This window comes from Arachis ipaensis, chromosome B07, assembly GCF_000816755.2.
Source record: "Arachis ipaensis cultivar K30076 chromosome B07, Araip1.1, whole genome shotgun sequence".
In the NCBI taxonomy this organism is placed as follows: Eukaryota; Viridiplantae; Streptophyta; class Magnoliopsida; order Fabales; family Fabaceae; genus Arachis; species Arachis ipaensis.
In genome coordinates, this window is record NC_029791.2 from 100,954,446 (window position 1) to 100,969,688 (window position 15,243).

Here is a 15,243-nt window from a genome sequence, read left to right on the forward strand (position 1 = left end):
AAATCAACCATTACAAAATATATATTAAAAAATTATAAAATAACACATATAAATCATAAATGTATAAAAATATAAATAATTAAGCTTTTGTATTTGCATAATTTTTTTTATCTTAATTAAAAGTATCTATGTCCTTTAATCGTGATTCAAGATATTTAAATGGTAAAGTTACGTTACGTTGGTCGAAACTCGAAACCCGTGAAATGGAATATGAACTCGTTGATTATATATGTGTTCTCCTTATCCCTCTTCTCTCCCCGAAAATATCATGAGGTGAAGGTTCCATGTATCTTCTTCCGTAATGCACTCTCAATGCAAAGCTTTCAACCAGACGCTACCCGTACCCTTCACGTCCTCGTGTAGATCCTTATGAGACACCTACAAAAGTTTATGATGAGTGTGATGGAGATTGCCCTTCCCAATTTTCAAAAGTCAAATGCTATGCAACAAACTTTTTGCCACCGATGCAACTTAAGGACCTTATTTGGTCTTTTCCCACGGGCTGCTAACTGTCCACATCCGTGACGTGGCGCCACCATTCACCATTTGAGGGCCATCCCATGCAATCAATGATCCTGGCCTGGGTCCTGGTTTCATGAATAAAGCCATTTTCAACAAACCCCACCACAAACCAATCCTTATAGTGCTCAATTAATTGCTCTTTTTTCACAGCGGCGCTTAACCTAAAGGAATTGAAGAAGGACCATTGTACTACTGCTCGTATAACATGTATAAATTAATAATATTAATTTTATCTAGCTGGCACCTAGTTGTGCTTTTGATAAGATCAAACTGCAATCGTTACGAAAAGAACATGAAATCGTTCAGTTCACGGCCCAACCCAACAAACAATTGCTTCGACGAAACCTGAAGGACTACGTGTTTGCGTGAATTTCCCGCTCTCTGCCCTCTTCCACCCTCTATTCATGACAATTATGCTATGCCAGAGTAAACACCCCTTTTGCATGCAATAAATTTCTTTTGTTGGGAGGGGGAATAAAAATTAAAAAGTAGGAAACAGTAATAACAATAATAAAGGCAACAAATTCTGGAAAGCTTCTCGAACACATTACACATCAACCACATCCAATTAATAATAATAATAACAATAAATAAATTGACAAATTAATAAGAAATTAAACTACTAGTAATTAATAAAGTTTATGAATCTCCACCTCGCCAACCTCCTCCGCACGTTCAACCCTCTCCAAGATCAGTGAAAGCGACAACCTCCCAAAAGAGAAAAGAGTGCTTTCGGCGCTACGTTTACCATAGTCACTAACAAACGACCCCTAACATAACACTAGTGACTACACAATAACAAATAAACTAAGGCTATGATGTAAATGGCGGCTTCTATGGCTCTTAAAATTTAATCTTTCCCTTCATTTTTATTTATTTATTTTAATTTTAATGATGGCAAGCTAAGGCTGTAATTACTGGGAAGGAGGAAGACGGAGAAAATGAAGGGAAAATTGCATTGTTTCCAGATTCAGCAATGGCTTTGAGGAGTGAAAAGCTGAGGGTCAAGCTTGGCTCTACAGACCGGACATAGCGGGTTCTTGGAGAGCCAGGTATCAGCGCATTCAACATGGAACCCGTGGTTGCAACCAGGAACCAGGCGAGCCGGTTGCTCGTTCTCGATCTCATCGAGGCAGACGGCGCATTCGGAGCCCATGACCAGTTCCTTACCGGGTATTTTCGGTAGCTTTTCCAAGTCAGAGGAGGAGAGGCCCTTCTCAGAGACTGGCTTAACCGGTAGCCTGTCAGCCGAGTGACGGGTGGTGGCGTACCAGAGAAGGCACATGTAGACTGTAAAGATTGCGCTCATGCCAAGGCATGGCAGAAAGAGCGCCAACAGAACCGAATCGAGCATTTGGCTCTGCACCTTCGCTGCTGGCTTCTCCGATTGAGTTTGGTCGCACCAAACAGAAAAATCACAGAGCCAGAGAATTAATGTGGCTGTGGCGGTTGACGGAGAAGCACCCAACAAGGGGATGATGGTGGAAAGCAGTGCCAGGTTCTCACCATATCGATCGTCGCTTAAAATTATCAAGCAACAAGGTATGTATGGGAAATTGTGTGACTGGGGAAATTAAAATATTGCTTAGCTTAGAGAGAGATCAGAGATCGCGGTGGGTTGTTTTTGGAGGGTTGTGTGTATGTTTGCGTGAGCCTTTGTTCTGTTTCGGCGAAGGTGATGGGGTTTGGGTTGAGAATTGCGAGTGGAATGGGGGCTTAATGCGTGATGATGTATTTATGTGAACGCGAGAGTGAGTGAGTGGGTTGGCTTCTTCACACTTAATTAACATCCTGCGTGTAAAGGGGAGTATGGTATGCAAACCGAAGACTCGGACCAGGATGGATATTCATTATTTTATTTTATTTTGATTTTGAAATGGCGATACCTTTATTTAGTTATAATTACTTTAAGGGAAAATGTATCATTTTGTGTTATCATTAATTCAAATAATACTGTACAAATAAATTCTTATTTTGCAAAACATTTTTGTTTCACTTCTAATGAAAAATAACCATTCCTACTATCAAATATAACAATAAAGTTTATGGTTAGCATTTGAGATAGACACGTTCAATTTCTGTATTCGGACGGTTTGATTTATGTTTAAAAAATTAAAAAAATTTGGAGTACATAAATCGGACGATTCGATTTGTAATACTCCAAATTTTTTCAATTTTCAAACACAAATTGGTAGGGTATCCTAAATTTTAAATTTTTTTAAACACAAATCGAATATTTGTGTACCCCAAATTTTTAAAAATTTTTAAACACAAATCGAAAAATCTGATTCATGTATTTTCTATAATTTTAAAAAATACCAAAAATTATCGTATTAAGATTTAACAGTCATCCTACTTCTATATCCAAATTTTTTAGCATTGAGATGTATCAGCAAATCTTTTCTCAAACCTTTTACATACCAACAAAAAAAATCTTTATTCAACACAGTCAATATCTAGCTGTATTTCCAACTTCTGGCTTATATCATGTTTCGTCCTTGCCAAGTAAAAGTCTAGCAATACTTCACTTTCCAATAAAAAAGGATGACAATGATTTTTTTAAATGAAGATTGGTACATAAGATAGACTGTCTATTTAAAATAAATACGTTAACACGTTTACTTAAAAAGTACTTTTTTTTTTTTTGAAAGATATGAAATTCAAACCCGCAACCTCTTAAGAGAATATGGAGAATCTATGCCATTTGAAATTCTTTTGTTTGTTGCACGCGAATACGTACAAATTTTATTTGTTACATGGGAGTACATAAAAATTTGAAATATAATTTTAGTAGAAAAGATTTTATATTCTATGTCAATAGAATAATGACATGCATTAACTGGGTCATCAAATAAATTATATATATTTAAATTATATTTTAAATTTTTAAATAGTGTGTAGTTAGAAAAAGATAACCGTATTAATAGTGAACAGTTTAATAATGCACTTATGTACAATCTAAATAAACGTGTTAATCCTTATTATTTAAAATAAATCTATTATTTGAAACATTTCATTTTTAATAATTTGGTTTAATTTAAATTATTAATATTTTTTATTATTTTCAAAATTTATATTTAATTATTTATAAATACATATATCTCGTTTATACTATAAACGAGATATATAAAATTAAAAAAATACAATACATGAAAAATTATCTCATTTATACTTAAACGAGATATAAAAAAAATATTTATTTCGATAAATATTTTTAAATTATTTATTTTAATAATTATTATAATTATTTTATTTATTAAAATAAAAAATCCTGTTATGTATAAAGTATGAACTTCCTCTCTAATGGCCTATTATGTATTTAGATATTATTTAGTTCAATTTATACCTTGGTTTTTTTTTTTTTTTACCAAAGATAAAAGACTCGAACCCGCAACCTCTTAATTGAGTATGGAGAGATTATGTCATTTGAGTTATAACTGATTGGCAATTTATATCTGGGTCTTACGTTTAATAAGATGTATTCTGATATAGGTATTTTTTTTCTTTGTTACTACAGGTCAGGGATGAAGTGGGCAAGTAGTGGCGTCCCCCCTCCCCCTTACCAAAGATTTTGAAGAACTAGGTTCTTTAGATTTGAATATTGTCCAATTTAATAGGCCAAAAATTAATACGTATTTTTAATTAAAAGAAGTTTCATTCTTAGTTTCTTGTTTTAAATATAAATTTCATTCTTTAAATTTTTTTTACAAGTGTGTTTACCTATTTTTGAGTCGTTTTTATTGTGTCTTCAAATCAAATAAGAAAATACTTTTTATGAAATCTTTCAACTGTATTTAAAAGAAAATAAAAAAAGTTTATCTCAGAGAAATATGTACATTAATTTTTGTAGAACTATTGTTTGAACATTGAAAACCTCAAACATTAATGACTGCCCTGTTGCTAGGGTTTTTCAAGTTTTGCTAGCATTTGCAGAAAATATTTATTTTGCTAGTCAAAATCTCTAGAGTGTCAACGATAATACAATGGCAGCTCCTGCTGCCTCACAGGGAACGGGGAGAGGACAGACTAAATTAGAGGAGGAATAGATCATAGCTTTTGTAGATGAGGACATCAAAGAAAGATTAGATTTATGTACCAAAAGTTTGATTAGAAGATTACTGACAGACAGATTATTCAGTGCAGGTACATTGGAGGCCGCTCTAAACACAATATGGAGACAACCAGAAGGCTTTCGGATTTTAGATCACGGAGGTAACAAATTCCAATTTTTCTTCAAGGATGAAATCGAATTGCTCAATGTGGAGAAAGGGGTTCCTTGGTTGTTCAAGAATTATATTCTAAATCTGAAAAGATGGAAGGAAGATTCAATTATCAATGATGTAGAATTCTCTCATGTTCCTATATGGGTACAACTGTGGGGTTTATCGGAGCAATGTAAAACCAAAGGATTGGGAAAAAGAGTAGGAGAGACGCTGGAAAAGGTGATGGATGTTGCTGTATTCTCTATGAAGGGAAAGAAGGAGAGGATTTTAAAAATTCAAATCCTCCTAGACATCACAAAACCATTGAGGAGGAAGATAAGAATCTCGGGAAGCAACAACAAAATTATTGACCTTCAGCTTAAGTACGTGAGGATTGGTAATTTTTGTTATTGTTGTGGGTGCATCGGGCATGAGATTAGGGCGTGCTCAGAAAACCTAGCAAATATAGCGCAAGGAGGAGAAGAAGAAGCGGAATGGGGAGCATGGCTAAGGGCAAATCAATTCGGTAGGAGAGTGGAGGATCAAAAAGAAAATAACAATCCAAATCAACCCAATGCTGCACAGGAAGACATAGATAAACAGAAAAAACCAATCCCAGTTAACCTGATAAGAGAATTTGCAAGTCTCTTTGTTCAGGACCAGAACTCACAAATCAAACAAGATGATCAACAGGTGCAAAGTGGCCAAAAAATGCTAATAATAGAAAGGAATAAGGGGGGAGTTCAGAAACACGGGAAGAAGGAGATAAAGACAGCAACATAGTGGCCCAATCAATAGAGTCAACTCTGCCCAAATTAGATGATGGATGCTTCACCTTCAGTGCTGCAAGAGGTAACGGAAGGGGAGGAGAAATTAAGAAACGAAATCTAAAGCAAATAGCAAGAAAAAAACACAGCTTTCAAGCTGTCTTAGGTATTAAGAGGAGATCTGGAGGATCGGGGGAGAGTATAGGTGTTAAAAAACTTTGTCAGGAGGAAGAGGAAGAGCTTAATAAGGGAGAGGGTGTCACCCAACAATTGGCACCCAAGGAGGGATGAAAGTGATGATGTGGAATTGTCGGGGTTTGGGAAAACCCTTGACAGTTCATAACATCAAAGGGATTTCTAGATCCCATTCCCCCGAGGTATTATTTCTTTGTGAGACAAAAAATAGTACCTTAATAGTGGAGAGAGTGCTAAGCAGGGAAGGCTAAAAATCTGTTTTTACAGTTGATCCAATGGGCCTGTCTGGAGGATTAGTAGTGGCTTGGAAGGATAAAGTGCGGGTGCATATAGTGGAACATGACCAGTTCTTTGTGTATTTTTCCATAGAGGACCAGCAAGCGGGTTTAAAATGAAAAAATTGTAGGAGTTCACTTGCACACAGATGAGACAAATAGAGGGTTTCAATTTGTAAAACTATTGCAGATATTGGAAGGAGGGAGTAAACGCTGGCAATAATAGGAGACTTCAATGCAATTAAAAATCAAGAGGAAAAGGAAGACAAAAATCCAGCACTTCAATACAACAGTTTAGGGATTTCATCAATGAGGGAAGGCTAGTCAACATTGGTTATGAGGGAGATAAATACACTTGGAGCAATCTTCAATTTGGAGAGAATCATATAAAGGAGAGATTGGACAGAGCTCTTGTTACAAATGAGTGGAAAGGTGAATTTTCAGCAACCACTTTTGCACACTTATCCGATTCCGGTTCAGACCATAAGGTCATTCTTCTCAACACGGGTGGTGCAGAAAAGGAGGGTAAAAAGGAGGTTCAGATTTCAGGAGTGATGGTGTGAAAATGAAGAGGTGATTAGTTTAATCAAACAGGCATGGATAATAGATATTCAGGGGTCTCCAATGTTTAAGCTAGCTGGAAAGCTAAAGTGTTGTAGACATTCAATTGTACAATGGCACGCAGCAGCACTCTGAATCTAATTCAAGGAAGAAAATTCAGATTCTCAAGAATCAGATAGAATCTGAAATGCAGAAAGGAGTTCAGGCAGATGAGAATGCTATCCGAATCTTAGAAACTGAACTAGAGGACGCATTGGAGGAAGAAGAGCGNAGCGGTATTGGAGGGAGAAGTCTAGGGTGCAATGGCTCAACTGGGGTGATAGAAATACTAAATTTTTTCATTCCAAGTTTCAAACGAGGAACTAGAAAAATAGAATAAAGGAGTTGGAGGACGAGGAGGGGCAAAGGAACCGGCAGAAATAGCGGAAGTTGCACAGAAATACTTTGAAAATTTATTCACAACAAGCTGTCCTATAGATCCGACTGCAGAATTAGATGGAATCCGCCTAAAAATAAATGCATCCACTAATAGAATGCTGTGTAGGCTAGTGACTGAAGAGGAAATTAAAGCAGCAGTCTTCTCCATCAACCCTTTTTTCGGCTCTGGGAGATGATGGATTCACAGCAAAAGTTTTTCAATTCTTTTGGAGTACAATAAAGGGAGATGTGACAGCAGCTGTCAGAAGCCTTTCTACGGAGGTAAAATTTTGAAAGCTTTTAATCATACTCACATATGTCTCATACCTAAGGTACCGGCCACTAATTCTATGAAACAAGTTAGACCGATTAGTCTTAGCTCTGTTTTCTATAAGATCATATCTAAAATTTTGGTGCACAGACTTCAATCAGTTATGAATAGACTAATCAATGACTCTCAAAGTACTTTTATAAAGGGCAGGTTGATTAGTGATAATGTCCTAATTGCACACGAATTCATGCATTTTTTCAAAAATAAAAGGCATGGATATTATGATTTGGTATTAAAGCTAGATATGAGCAAGGCTTATGATAGGGTGGAATGGAGTTTTGTTTGGAAGGTGATGAAGAAGCTAGGTTTCTGTGATCGATGGATGAAGTGGATTGAGGAACTTGTGACGACGGTATCTTACTCTATTACTGTGGATGGACAACCTCATGGTTATTTTAAACCATGTAGAGGATTACGACAAGGTGATCCTCTATCTCCCTACCTATTTTTGTTTTGCGTAGAGGGACTCTCCCATCTGCTCCACAGAGAAGAACAGAGGCTGAAAATTTCTAGTTTCAGACTCAATCAGAGATGTCCGACAATCAATCATCTTTTCTTTGTAGACGATTCAATTATTTTTAGCAAAGCTTCAGAAGTAAAGTGCCAGAGATTGCTACAGGTTTTACAAACTTACGAAGAACTTAGTGGCCAAAAGGTAAACTTGGACAAATTATCAGTCTTCTTTAGTAAGAGCACACCAATTCCAGTCTGAGACCATTTGGTGGAGATTCTCCTTGTCCCTCATGTTGGCAATCAAAACAAATATTTGGGTTTATCGGCAGTGGTTCAGAGATCAAAGAAAGCGACATTTAACTACATTAAAGATAGGGTATGTCAGAAGCTTAGCCATTGGAAGAAGGCTCTATTATCTTCTAGTGGACGCGAAGTGTTTATTAAGGTGGTGGCAACCGCGATACCCATATACACACTAAGTTGCTTCAAGTTACTGGAGACACTAATTGAAGAAATTCAGAGAGCCATACTCCAGTTTTGGTGGGGGCAGAAAAGATCAGAAAACAGGATGCAGTGGATCGGATGGAAGATTTCTTGCAGACCAAAAATGCAAGGGGGACTAAACTTTAAAGATTTGAAGGCTTTTAATCTTTCCATGCTCGCAAAGCAAGGTTGGAGGTTAATTTCCAGACCTAATTCTCTCATTAGTAAAGTGTTATAGAGCAAATATTATAGATATTCAAGCTTCCTAAGTGCAGAGGTTGGTAATAACTCATCATGGGGTTGGAGGAGTATTATCGAGGGCAGAAAGGTGCTAGAAAAAGGTATACTATGGAAAGTAGGAAGGGGATTTAACATCAGAATTCGAGAAGACTCATGGGTGAAGGATTATGTTTTAATTACTCCTATTACTACCATGGCAATGACTGCTAATCTAGAATGGGTTTCACAATTACAGCATTCAAACAGAACATGGAACCAGAATTTAATTCAGTCCAATTTCAATCCAGAAATAGCTACAATAATAATCAACACTCCAATTCATGAGACAGAGGATAGAGTTACCTGGATGCTGGAGAAAGGGGGCGGCTTCACTGTTGCTTCAGGATACAAAATAGCATTTAACTTCTACCACCCACCAACTGAATACCTGCCAGAACAATGCAAAAGAAAGGACTTATGGAGGAGCATATGGAAAATTAATTGTCAACCAAAAATAAAAAATTTGCTCTGGAAACTGATGCACGGAGAACTCCCTGTGAAAGAAAGGTTAAACACCCGAATACAATCCATCGAACCCTGGTGCCCAAAATGCAATCGGTCACAAGAAAGCATTTTTCATTGTTTCTGGGAGTGCCCATATGTGACTGAAGCTTGGAAATGTTCAAATCTGCCATGGCAGATTCAAGCTCGAGAACCATGGAAGTGGTGGATTGATAAACCACTATTTTATGGTTTATCTTGTACTTATTTGAGTGGTTTTTATCAATTTTTTACCCACTTATTCATATGATTTGCATGAGTTTACGTTTTCCTTCCTAATCTTATGCTATGATTGAAAACACGTTTCCTGAGCCTTTAAATTACCAAATATTAATTCTCCTTTTTACCATTCGATGCCTTGATATGTGTGTTAAGTTTTTTTAGAGATTACAGGGCAGGAATGGCTTAGAGGATGGAAAGGAAGCATGCAAAAGGTGAAGGAATACAAGAAACTGAAGGAACTGCTAAAGCTGTCCAGCCTGACCTCTTGGTACTAAATCGACTATAACTTGAGCTACAAAGGTCCAAATGACGCGGTTCTAGTTGCGTTGGAAAGCTAACATCTTGAGCTTCGCAACGATATATAATTTGTTATAGCTGCCTTGAAGCCAGGCGATGCGAACGCGTAGATCACGCGGACGCATGACCTGGCAGAAACGCAATCCACGCAAACGCGTAGACGACGCTTCCGCGTCACCCTGCCGCGACCTGAACGTAACAAAAATCACTGGAGGCAATTTCTAGGCTGTTTTTGACCCAGTTTTTGGCCCAGAAAATACAGATTAGAGGCTATAAAGTGGGAGAATGCATCCATTCATTAAGATGTCTTCCATTATTCACTTTTCATAATTTAGATGTAGTTTTTAGGGAGAGAGGTTCTCTCCTCTCTCTTAGGATTTAGGATTAGGATTCCTCTTAAAGAATTTAGGATTATTTCTTCTCAATTTCCAAGCTTAATGTTCCTCTTATTTATTTTCTATTTTTATTACATACCTTTAATTATTATTTATCTTTCCAATTTAGCTTATGCTACATTCATATTATGATTTTCTTAATTAATATTATTTGAGGTATTTCAGTTTATGATCGTTTTATTCTATTTATGAATGCTTTTAATTTAATTTAGATATTTTTTTCCTTTTAGTTTTGGTTAAGTAATTGGTAACACTTGAGTTGTCAAACTCAGCAGTGGTTGAAATTGGCAGATTACTAATTGATCTAGATCGCTCTAAAGCTAGTCTTCCCACAGGGATCGACTAGGACTTGAGGATCAAACTAATTAGTCCACTTGAATTTTCTTTGCTTTAGTAAAGGTTAACTAAGTAGGATTAAAACTCAATTCTCATCATATCTGATAAGGATAACTAGGATAGAAATTCCAAATTCTTATACCTTGCCAAGAGATTTTATTATTATTAATTTATTTTTTTTGTCATTTAAATTACTTGCTCCTTATCTCAAAAACCCCCAATTTACAAAACTCATAACCAATAATAAGAACATACCTCCCTGCAATTCCTTGAGAAGACGACCCGAGGTTTGAATACTTCGGTTATAAATTTTAAAGGGTTTGTTACTTGTGACAACCAAAACTTTTGTACGAAAAGATTTTTCTGTTGGTTTAGAAACTATACTTACAACACGATTACTTTTATTTATTTACCGATAGGAAATCAGTTCGTCATGGATTCAGCTGGAAGAAGAACTGAGAATGGAGGAAAATTCGAATGAAAAAAGAGCAGTAGCAGCAAACCTCTTATGGCAAATCTGGTTAGCAAGAAACACCTAGGTATTTGAAGGTAAAATCACCCCTTCAAGAACTATGGTGGAGATGGCCAGAAGAAGTGTGCATGAGAGAAGATGAGACCCTTGAGTTTTTACTTTACCTCTTTAGTTTCCTTATGCTTAAGTCATTTTATTAAAGTTGGAACTTCCTATTCTCTTTATTACAATTCTGCCTGTAGTCCAAATTAGACCAATTTTCAGTAATGAAATTGCATAACTTTGATAAAAAAAATTTGTTTGAACATTGAATAGCTCTGGTGAATATTTGTCCTTTTCATAGGTGCTCAATCATATAATATAACTTGGGATAGCCAGGTAAGAAAAAAGCCTGTGGGCGATGTTGGATTTCTCCAGAGTGTGTTAGGGGTTTAGGAAAAAATATGCGTCTAATTTTTTTTACCCCAATGAGACAATGACATATAATCTCATTAATAAAGATAGGGGTTGTTTTATTTTCTTTTATAATTTTATTTTATCTCAAATACTATAATAAAGAATAAGAGAAAGAAAGAATTGAGTATATGGTTAAAGCGGTTCAATAAAAAAGATTAAAAAAACTTATATGTCTTGTGCCTTATGATTTTGTAGAGTGCTCTGCTTAGGGACGGCAACGGGTCTTTATGGGGCGAGGACATGCCTCCCGCTCTCGCCCCGTCACCCATAATTCATTTCCGTCTCTGTCCCATTTCTGCGACGGGTAATAGAGACTAGGGGTGTTTGCAATGCGGTTTGGTTCGGTTTTTTTACCGAGACCATTCGAACTAAACCAAACTGATTAAAATCGGTTTGGTTTGGTTAGGTTTGTTCGATTTTTTCAATAAATTAAAAAAATTTTACTATACTATTTTACAAAATCTTGTGCTTGAATTTGTTTTGAACTCCAAAACTATATAATTCGGAAAAAATCTAAAAGCGAGAAGTCTTTCTTTTTTTATTTACGTAAAAACAATTCATGACTCTATCATCTCAACGAGATACTAAAGTTTGTGTAATAACATGTTTGGTTTCATGTTTTAAAGTCCTAAAATCAATAAAGGAAAATGGTCACCAGCTCATAGAGTTCTAAAGCAAGCAAACAAAATAAAACACCTAGTATACTCTGGAATAGGCTAGAAGGAAGGATGAAAAAGGCCATTGAAAATAATTTATTTTCATACTATGGCCTATGACTCATCCATGGAAAATTCTAAATATATGGTATCCAAACTAAAAATAGCTTTTCAGATATCATGATCAGTAAATACAACTTGACTTGCTAACATCCATCCTATACAGTGGGAGCCGAAAAAAATAACTATTCAAGCTATGCCATAAACAATACATTGAACAATGAACAGTGAACAACAATGAGAAGCAATTTCAGTAAATCATCAACAAATAAAAAAATAGAAGCAAAGACACAACAAATGAACAACAATCAAAAGCAAAAGCACAACACCAAATATTTAAAAAATCAGAAGCAAAAATCAAAATAGAGAGACGATGCTGTGGGTGGCTGGGTGTATCTTGAAAATTACCTTACTTCAAAGAAATAAAATCAGAACAGAGAATAAAAATTTAACAAGCCTCAACCAAAAAATCAGAACCAACAACCCTAAACCTGTGAACCAAAATATACAAATAGAATTGAAAATCATAAATTAGAATCAACCCTAAACTAAACCCCTAAATCAAAATAGAACAAAAAGTTCAGAATTAAAAAACAAAATCAGAATCAACAACTCAACCATAGAATCAAGAACAACCCAACCAAGTATTAATTATAAATTATAATCAATAAGAAGACTAAACCAGAATTTAAAAATAAAAATAGAATCAGAACAAAAAAATAAACATGAGGCTTAGCCTCCAGTACAGAGGACGATGAAGATGCAGGATGGTGAGACGATGGTGGCGATGAACCAAAAACTAGATATGGATGGACGACACTGCTTCAATGACGGAGAAGAAGAGACTGGATGGATGACATGACTTCAACGATGAAGATGGAGGGGTTGGACAGACGACACATGGCTTCAACGAGGGGCGCTGCAATGGAAGGTGCGTGGAAGGGGATTGCTCAGCCACTCTGTGGATGTGTTGTGTGCGACGGTAATGATGAACGAGCGTGAGAGAGAAGAAATTGAACGAGTGAGATGAGTGAGGGTGAGTATGAGTGCGACGCTATGTGTGTTATTAGTTAGTGCTAAGGTTATGTTTGATGAGGGTAAGGATATTTAGGGGGTTAGTTATATTGATCGGTTCGATTTGGTTTGGTTCAAGTTTTCTTTATCAAAACCGAAAACTGAACCGAACCGACAAAAAACTACAAAAATTTAATTTTTTGGTTATTTCAATTTTTGTTTTGTTCGGCTATCGGTTTTTTTAGTTCGATTGGTTGGTTTTGTTCAGATTGGATCGATTTTGAACACCCCTAACGAGGACCCTGTATCCGTCAGGAATCGGGTCTCCACAGATATCTGCGGATTTTTAAAATATCGAAAAAAAAAAACAAATAAATTGTAAACATAAACAATCCTCAATTAACATTACAATAATCTCCATCACCAACAACATTAACTCAAAAATTCACAATCCATACCTAAACCAAATCAATCCAAACCATAAAACACCCAAACCATAAAAACTTTCATATGCATTCATCCAATTTCAAATCTACTTCTGCCAAATACAACCACATACTAAATTAATCAACCAGATGCATCAAACACCAGTGGCAGTCTAGCAGATGGTGTTGAGATTAGAGGAGGGTGGTGGAGAGAAGAAGAGGGAGAAGGAAAGGCAGAGAGTCTGAGAGGAGTGACAGTAGAGAAACTGAATAAGGGTTAGGAGAGTTAAGGTTTGTCAACAACATATATATATTAAGGGTATTTTTGACATTTATATATGCGGGTATTATACGGGTCTCCACGGGGCGGGGACCTTGCTCCCCGTCCCCGCCCCGTTTATTTCGCGGGTCCCTGTCCCCGCCCCCTGCGGGTTAAAAAAGCTCCCCAAATATGCCCCTCGACGGATAAATCCCACGGATACCCGCCCGCCGGGAAAAATTGCCATGCCTAGCTCTGCTAGAAATTTAGTGGGTAATTCTTATTGTTCAAAAAACTGATAAAGTCCGTGACTTTTGAGAGAGATTAATGCAAAAGACAATCATGGATGGCAGATCCAATACTGCTCAACATCAGCAACATTGATATTTGGAGGATGAGGAGATTATTAATTTTGGAGAGGACGATATTCAATCTGGTATTGAGAAATACTCTCACAGCCTGATAGGCAAGTTTCTAGCAGATCGTTTGCTTAGTGCTTGAATTATGGAGGTAGATTGTTTGTTATATGGAGACAACCTACTAGATTTAAAGTACAAAATTATGGAGGTAATATTTTTTTATTTTTCTTTTTGACAGTGAATTGAATGTGGCCAGAATTGAAAAAGGAATTTCATGGTTATTTAAAAATTAAGTAATTATTCTAAAGAGGTAACAATAAGATGTGACGATTGAAGAGAAAGACTTTGCTAATGTTCTAATATGAATTCAATTATAGGGACTGTTAGAATATTGCAAAATAAAGGAGTTAAGGGGAAAGGTGGGTAGGATTTTAGCAAGAGTTATAGAGGTTGAATTCTATCACATGAGAAAAAGAAGGACAAGATTATTAAGATTTAGATCAACCTAGATGTGACTAAACCATTGCGAAGAGTGATTAGAATTATTGGCCCAGATAAAAAAGTGATAGAAAAGAAGCTGAAATATGAGAGAATAAGCAACTTCTGCAACTATTGTGGCTTTATATGTCATGAGGTTAGAGCTTGCAATAAACAACTTCAAGATGTGAAAGGAGAAGCAAAAAAGAAAAGATGGAAAAGTTGGCTAAGGGCGAAGCAGTTTGGAAGAAAAGAAGATATTTAACAAGAGAATGTTAATCCAAACTACATGAGTAATGACACTGGTGGGAGGAATAAACCAAAAAATTCCAATCCCAATTTTTTTACTTAAAGAATTAGCAAGTCTCTCTGTTAATGGTATGAGGAGTAGAGGAGGAGTGAAGGAAGAAAATGTGCAAAATAGACTACGGTGATAGCAGATATTAAGGAAAAAGAATTTAAGACAATGCTGGATTCCACCGTTAAAATTGGTGATAATTTAAGATACAACATGGCAGGAAATGTTACAGGTATGATGGAAGGGAGAATTTAGAACCAATTCTGATTTTCAAGTGAAAAGACAACAGATTCATAAGGGATATGAAGAAGCAATCGTTGAAACAACTAGCAAGGAAGCAACAAAGAGGAAAGAAGATCCTTGGAGTAAAGAAAAGGTCAGATGAGAGGATGAAGGAAACGGGACCGAAGAAATTTTGTCGACTAAAGTTGATTATTGTTGAAGATGATGATGTAAAACTGTCGGAGTTTGGAGAAGCCCTTGACAGTTTACACTATGAAAGAGCTTTGTAGAGCTCATTTCCCAAGGTGT

The 15,243-nt window shown here is 36.2% G+C and overlaps 2 protein-coding genes across 2 annotated transcripts; one reads left to right on the plus strand and one right to left on the minus strand.

The window, feature by feature from the left end:
- Positions 1,047–2,296, minus strand: LOC107609840 (E3 ubiquitin-protein ligase ATL23-like). Its single transcript, XM_016311886.2, has one exon. It carries the CDS (start codon positions 1,874–1,876, stop codon positions 1,493–1,495), a length of 384 nt encoding a protein of 127 aa, XP_016167372.1. The 5' UTR covers positions 1,877–2,296; the 3' UTR covers positions 1,047–1,492.
- LOC107607511 lies at positions 2,001–5,507 on the plus strand. The gene is made up of 2 exons (XM_016309460.1): positions 2,001–2,064; positions 4,666–5,507. The coding sequence occupies exons 1-2, from the start codon at positions 2,001–2,003 to the stop codon at positions 5,505–5,507; spliced, it is 906 nt and encodes a 301-aa protein (XP_016164946.1).